General features: G+C 42.5%; 1 protein-coding gene across 1 annotated transcript; it reads left to right on the top strand.

Annotated features, from left to right (window-relative positions):
• The first annotated feature begins 625 nt into the window (after window positions 1-625).
• LOC149192041 (uncharacterized) lies at window positions 626-6,117 on the top strand. Its single transcript, XM_089406820.1, has 4 exons — window positions 626-1,084; window positions 2,254-2,458; window positions 2,561-4,336; window positions 4,436-6,117. Exons 1-4 carry the CDS (start codon window positions 626-628, stop codon window positions 6,115-6,117), a joined length of 4,122 nt encoding a protein of 1,373 aa, XP_089262946.1.
• The last annotated feature ends 1,641 nt before the right edge of the window (window positions 6,118-7,758 follow it).

The following is a 7,758-nucleotide window of genomic DNA, read 5'->3' as shown; positions in this document are numbered from 1 at the left end:
TGCTATTAGAGACACAACTTTAAATGGAATCTCAAATTTGTACCACAAAATAAAACAAGTCCATATTCCATAAACCAACCATAAATAATTTGAATTGCTATTAGAGACACAAGTGGCTGAAAGAAAGAAATGAAATTGAAATATTAACCTCTACTTGAGTAGTGATCCAGTAAGAGAATGATGCTCATAAAATAGATCCCAAAAAAATGAGGGGAATAATCATCCAATTTCAAGCTATTGTGCAACATAACTGCATAAAACATTATGCAGCTCATTGGAAAAACAATTTAACATTTTATTAAACTTACTACAACTACATAAAATTTATTCTTTCTTTTTGGAAAATACAAAGGTGACAAATCTCAACAATTCTTTCATGTATTAATGGACACATACTAACTAATTTTGTAGTCTCTAAATGTTAACGGATTAGATTAAAATAGCACTCCATATCTTCAACAATTAAATTTTACTGTGAGTTACTATAACATGGGACTTCAGGGATAATACAATCCAACTGTAGGAGTTCTAGTAATAAATTTAATAGTTGACCATGTGAAGAGCGATCGATATGCTGCGCGCGAGCCTGAGAACGAGACCTGAGAGCCTGCGGCTGCGCCTCAGCATGGATCCTCCGGATCCGCCCCGTGGGGATCCGGATCTGCAAAGAGCCTTCTCTAACCTGGTTAAATCTCTCCCCCCGCAGCGACCCCGACCAGCAGCATCAAAGTTTGTGAAGAAGCTCGATGTATTACAGGAAGTTCAACTACCACCGGTTACTCCACGCATGGCAGCCCTTTCACTAGCAGAGAAAGGATTGATCGGACAGTTCACAAGGCTTTGGCCGTCGCCTAGAACAGTTCAGAGATGGGTCGAAAGGAACTGGTCGGACAAGATTCAAGGCAAGATAGCTATCAGATTCTGTGGCAGAGGATACTTTACATTTCATTTTGAGACCAAGGAGGATAAAGATTTAATATTCAGGAACGGACCATATTTTATGGACTCCAGGGGCCTCTACCTCAATAAATGGACTCCGGATTTCGACCCAGAACTTGATATCCCGAATGCTGTTCCAGTATGGGTAAGGCTGCCTCATCTTCCTCTTCACTGCTGGGGGGATGAATCAGTCAAAGCTATAGGAAATGCGGTGGGAAAATACATAGATCGCAGCGAACCCAAAGACAACATGCAGGCATGTGCACGGATATGTGTTGAAGTCGACCTAGGTCGAGGACTGCCGGAGGCGATCAAGCTGAAAGTGGATGATTGGAGCCACATTTAGCAACTGGACTACGAGCAGATACCATTTAAATGCAAGGTATGTCACGAGTACGGACACTTTGCAAATAGATGCACAAAAATTGTGAATGTTGATAATGATGAGCAAGAAGGTCAAGGGGAAACTGTAAAAAAGAAAAAAACATCTCCCTCCTCTAAACCTCCTCCAGATTCTGATGCCCCTGGAACCTCTAACCAGCAACCTCCTTCATCTCCCTCCCTGATACCCAATCCATCTCTTCCTCCCTCTTCCAATCCCTTCTCAATTCTTTCTGAGGCTGAATCGGGACCTGACATTCCCTCCATTGAGCCCCCGCCCCACCAATCGACCCCTTCCTCCATGCAGCCCCCTCCCCAGCATTCGACTTCTCCCTCCATGCAGCCCCCTCCTGAACCTCCCATTTCGAGAATTACCAAGAGCTCTTCAAAGGACCATGGAGCGCCCAGTGATGTTCCAAAAAAGACAGCCCCCGGAAGAAAAACAGCAAAACAACAAAGGGATGAAAGTGCACAAAAAGATATAGCACTGGGTACTCAAACGCCAATAGAATCCTTTATACTTGGGCATCTGGAAAAAGAGAACAGTAGCAAAGGGCAAGAGAGGCGAGCACCTCTCCACACATCAAGTATCTTATGATGAAAATACTATCTTGGAATAGCAGGGGATTAGGGCACCCCTCCAAGTTAGTTGCCCTCAAGGATCTGATGCACAGTGAGAAACCTGAAATCATTCTTATACAAGAAACAAAGCAAGAACAATGTGAAATGAACAGAGTCATTAGTCAGCAAAAACACTTTTGTGGAATCATAAGTGAGGCAAGAGGAGCCTCAGGTGGGATAGCAACTCTATGGGATAGCAACAAATGGTTGTGCAGCTCTTCTAATGTCCATCAAAATTGGATCTGAACCGCTCTGGACAGCAGAACCGGAGGTCAATCAGTGACAGTGTACAATGTGTATGCACCAAATCAGTATAGAGAAAAGGAGATATGTTGGGACACTCTGAAAGCAAACATAGATCTGGACCAGAATACCAATCTCATTATAGCAGGAGACTTCAATCTAGTGCTACATGCCAACGAAAAAAGAGGAGGTAACTTTACTCAGGACCCTTCCAGAAATCGATTAGAGGCTATAATTCAGGATCATGATCTAGTTGATGTTAGACCCAAAAACCGTAAGTATACCTGGAGTAACAGAAGACTTGGAGCCAGCAACATCATGGAACGGCTGGATAGATTCCTTATTAGTATAGCATTCCTCTCCTTTTTTTCAACAGGCTATTCAAATATTCTCAATGGATCGGCCTCTGACCACTATCCGATAACTCTAACTCTCCAAAGCCATTGCCCGCTGGGGCCAATACCCTTCAAATATAGCTCAATATGGAACCGGATACCAGCTGCAAAAGAAGTGGTGCAGGCAACATGGCTCCATCATGTAGAGGGATCACCAAGTTATATCTGGGAGACAAAACTTAAACGAGTAAGGCAGGCTTTAAAGAGCTGGGCAAAGAACAGTTATCAAGAGCCCGAGTTAAATAAACATAAAATCAAACAAGAGCTAGAGGAGATACAACAGAGCATCGAAAGGCAGGGGCTATCTCAGCAGAATAAAGATCAGGAAGGAAAACTATACTCACAGCTGAGCCAAATTCTAAGGGATGAAGAAATAAAGTGGAGATTGAAATCAAGGCAACTTTGGTTGCAAGAAGGGGATAAAAACACAGCTTATTTTCATAAGCAAGCCACTGTGCGAAAACTTAGGAACACAGTGAGCACAATAATGGACAATGAAGGAAACATATATAGTACACAGGATTCAATAAAGGAAGCAGCCACCAGGCATTTTTGTCAACTCCTGACTGAAGAAAAAGGCTCAGAAGACTACTCAGACATGCTCCAGTACTTACCGAAAGGGGTCACTCAAGAAATGAACAATAAGGTTACAAAAGAAGTGGAAGAAGAGGAAATAAAAGCAGCTATTTGGAGTTTACATCCGGATAAGGCCCCAGGACCGGATGGATTCCCTATTTGCTTCTATAGGGAATACTGGTCAATTATCAAAAAAGACCTCTTAAAGATGATTCGATGGGTGATGAGAAAAGGTAAAATGGGGGGTTACACTAATTCCACTTACCTTGCCTTAATACCAAAAGAAAACCGCCCTTCATCATTCTCGAGATTCCGGCCAATCTCATTATGCAACTCAGCCTACAAAATAATTTCGAAAATCTTAGCAACCAGACTAAAACCTCTCCTTCCCTCTTTGATTTCTGAAAATCAAGGGGGCTTTCTCCCCAACAAGCACATTATAGATTCTATACTCCTTGTTCAAGAGGCCATCCACTCAAGTTTCACCAGGAAGGAAAAAGGTTTTGTACTAAAGCTAGACCTTGCAAATGCATTTGACAGGGTACGGCATTCCTATCTGTATGTTGTTCTTCATAAAATGGGGTTCGATTCTTCTTTCACCACTATGATTGCAGCATGTATATCTGGATCCTGGATCTCCCCCTTAATAAATGGAAGGCCATGTGCGGCCTTCCAATCATCCCGTGGCCTCGGACAAGGCTGCCCGCTGTCTCCCTATTTGTTCATCCTTATGGCTGAGTCATTCAGCCAAGCCTTAGACTATAACATGAGAGTAGGATTAATCACTGGCATCAAGATCGAACATGGAGCAAAGAATATAAATCATTCTCAGTTTGTGGATGATACTCTGCTGATAGGAGGGGCATCCACAACAATGGCAAGGAGATTTAAAAAGCTCTTGGACCAATTCATGGATTACTCAGGAGGAAAAGTCAACCAGACAAAAAGCTGCATTTACGGATGGAATACTGCAAATCACACCATCCACAGCATAGCAAGTATATTTGGTGTTACTTGCAATCTAAACTGGAATCACTTCTCCTACTTAGGGATGCCAGTGAGTTTGGGCCCACTGAAAGTCGACACCTGGAATGAGATACTGGATAAAATAAAGAGGAAAGTACAGCAATGGGGCACAATGTGGCTAAACCCAGCAGGAAGGTTAATCCTTCTAAAATCAGGTATTGCTTCTCTCCCTATATATCGTTTCTCTTTATACCATGCTCCATCTGTATTCCATCAGAAAATGGAAAAATTACTCAGGCACTTCCTTTGGCAAGGAGGGAAAACAGATAAAAGCAAATTTAATCTAGTCAGCTGGAAGAACATCATACAATCTCAGGAGAAAGGAGGATTGGGCATCAGGTCCCCAAAGCTTCTCAATCTGGCCCTAGGAGCAAAAATTGTATGGAGACTGATCACAGGGCCTTCAGTGTGGTGGAAGAAGGTTTTGGAGGCTAAATATCTAAATTGTACAAGGCAGCAGCTGCTGGAGTCTAATATCCCTAATAGAGACTGTACAAAGATCTGGCATCTTTGCAAGAAGGCAATACCTTTCATGAATCAAAACATATCTAAGGTACCAGGTGGGGGAAAGAGTATCAATTTCTCCTTAGACAAAATCCTTGGGCAGCAGCCTATTGGCGCAAACGCAGAGGCAATACCAATCATAAACTGGCTCAATGATAAAGGACTCCATCATTTGTCTCAAATATCAAAATGGGATACCCAAACTCATGCCTGGATAGGCTGGAGCTTTCCGGATCCTCCCAATGTTTTGGATAACAGTCTCACTGCCTTTAAAACGCTCCTCCACAGCAAAGCTCCGGTTCAAGAAGATGCACTGGATGGGTATAGATGGGACCCATCTGGAACACAATACATGGTTAAAGCGGGACATCAATATCTTTATGACAGCATCTATCAACAAGAATCCTGGAACCACTGGAAAATAGTCTGGAGAGCGGAGGCTCCCCCCAAGGTCAAGTTCTTCTTTTGGCTTCTTCTTAAAGGGAAAACACTAACAGCGGAGAATCTAAGAAAGAGAGGCATAATGGGTCCATCCAGGTGCCCAAATTGTTGTAGATCAGAGGAAACAATGCAGCACTTATTTATTGATTGCCCGGTTGCCGGAGAATGCTGGAAGGAAATGGCCTCAATTGGAGAATCACCATGGGAACCCCAGAACACAATTGCAGAAACAATCTACAAATGGAGGAAGAACTACCCTTGGAAGGAGAAAAGAAGCCAACTGGCTCAAAGAGTATGGAACACAATACCTCTCACTCTTCTATGGCGTATCTGGCTGGCGCGAAATGGCAAGGTCTTCCAAGAAAAAGGATTCAGCACCAGGAAAATTTGTCATAAGGCCAAAATGTTGGCTCTGGAATCAATAACAAACCACACCAATGGCAACGTTAATGCAACAAACTACAGCGCAGAGGAGAGAAATTTCCTCAGCTACGTTCTGGAGAATATATCCAGTGCTCAGGGAACCAGAAGGAAGGGGACCAAGGGGAGGGAAGTAAATAGTGGATGGAAACTGCGATTGAAAGAAGAGGAACTCTCAAAGTGGATGAGAAACCGCAATAAATTCTGCCTATTCTTCGACGGCGCATCAAAGTCGAACCCAGGATTAGCAGGTGCAGGGGGCCTTATTTGCAATGCAAACGGGGACTGTATCCTTCATTATGAATGGGGGCTAGGGGAGAACTCCAACAATAGAGCCGAAGGACTTGCCCTGTACCAGGGGCTCACCCAACTAATCAAACTCGGGATAAGGAAGGCAGCGGTGTTCGGAGATTCCTCAATAATCATCAGACTTATGGCACACCGGCAGAGCACTCCAAACATACTCCTCCAGCAGATAAATCAGCGAAATCAACTCCTACATGAAACAATGGAAGAAGTAAGCGATTATCACATTCTTCGCAGTCTGAACAAGGAGGCGGATAACTTATAAGTATGCCAACAGGGCATGTGAAAGGCCCGTTGGCAATCTGTGCTGTAACTCCAGCGTGTCGCTCCAACCACTACCATGACCGTTTCAAAACAAGTCAACAGCACGCGGTTCCCAGCTGACAGAAATAGTGTGATCGATCAGGTAATCCGTGCCGGCGACAGAATCAGGCATGTGAGGAGGATTTTGCCCGGATATGTATACAGGAATCCGTCTAGAAATGCGAAATGGCACAGGCTCTCAAGAGAGGATCGTCCTTTCAGATCGAACCTCCATACCAAGCAAGATATGCAACTGATCACACAGCGGATCAGCAACAATCCCAAGACATCCAGGTCGATAGCTTCCCGCCTTCGAAGCAATCAGACCGATTGTATAAATGCAATAGAAGACAGAGCTCAACATCGCATTAAGCATAGTGGTTTGGGTGATTGGCAAAGTGCCCAATTCATCACTGCTCGAATCACAGTAGCAGCCTCGCCCAGCTACGTTTGTGCTTTAGAGCCTCGAATTTTAGTGGCTAGTATATCAAACAGGACGTTGTCGGAGATAAATATGAATCGAACAGAGGACTGTCTTCATTGCGCAGACCTCCAAGCAAAATTCGAGGAGCTGAGAGCGCAGCATCGTATCATGGAAGATTAGGTCAAGAGTCTGGAAACAAGAATGGAGGACCAGTATAGAATACTGAATGAAAAATACAGAGCAGAAATCAATCTCTTTCTGCATAGAGTATCTTCTCTTTACGAACAGTTCAGAAATTTGGCAAATCGTTGTAGCCATGCAGAAGAATCAATCTCAATCCTCCAGTACATGATGGATAAGAAGAACAAGGCTGCCCCCAGCTCCTCCAGTGCAAAACAGGCTGATCCAGACCCAAATCCAGAGGATTCCACGGCCAGGCAGATCAGTCACATTGAAATAGACTAATTATGATGTGTAGTTGTAAGTTTTGGTCTCTGCAGTTTGTTAGGATTTATAGTAGTTTAAGAAATTTTAGAGGAAGAACTACTAGGACAAGGATCAAGGAAGGGAACCTTTTTGTAATTCCTCTGATCCATGATAACAAGAAAGTATTGTATGTATGGAGAACTAACTCCTTTTTTCAGTCCATAATATAGCATCCGAAATTTGTCTAAAAAAAAATAAATTTAATAGTTATTTTAACTAAATAATGAGTGAACTATATAGTTTCCTTAGTTATGTAATATAACAAGTGTTAGTAAATTAAAGGGTAGCAACTCATAAATGCTCAAGACAGACGTATTGGACCATGGAGAGGGTCTACTTCATAATTCTACATAGATGCCCATTACTTAACATTTATACTCAAACCCACTTAAAAGTTTGTCTCACATGCAGTAAAATTATCACTACACTTCACAATATATGTACACAAGTCAAAAAAATATAAACATGGAATTCCAATAGGATTTAACCTTGTTTAGCATTCAATCCATAGATTACATACTTGTGTTGATTAGTTTGATTCAATCCAAGTTCCACCACTGTAACTCAACTTGGTACCACATTAGCATACTTTAATTCCATGCTTAAAACACAGTATTATATCCATAGACATCTAATTTCATATTTAATCTAGAGATCAAATACACATTCAAATCAATATGCGGAGTTAGAAGG

This window comes from Pinus tabuliformis, chromosome 2_2, assembly GCF_031772625.1.
Source record: "Pinus tabuliformis cultivar Carrire ecotype Pingquan chromosome 2_2, CPIR1, whole genome shotgun sequence".
NCBI classification, from domain to species: domain Eukaryota; kingdom Viridiplantae; phylum Streptophyta; class Pinopsida; order Pinales; family Pinaceae; genus Pinus; species Pinus tabuliformis.
The sequence above is the reverse complement of the archived record's forward strand: the minus strand, read 5'-3'. Positions and strand labels throughout refer to the sequence as shown.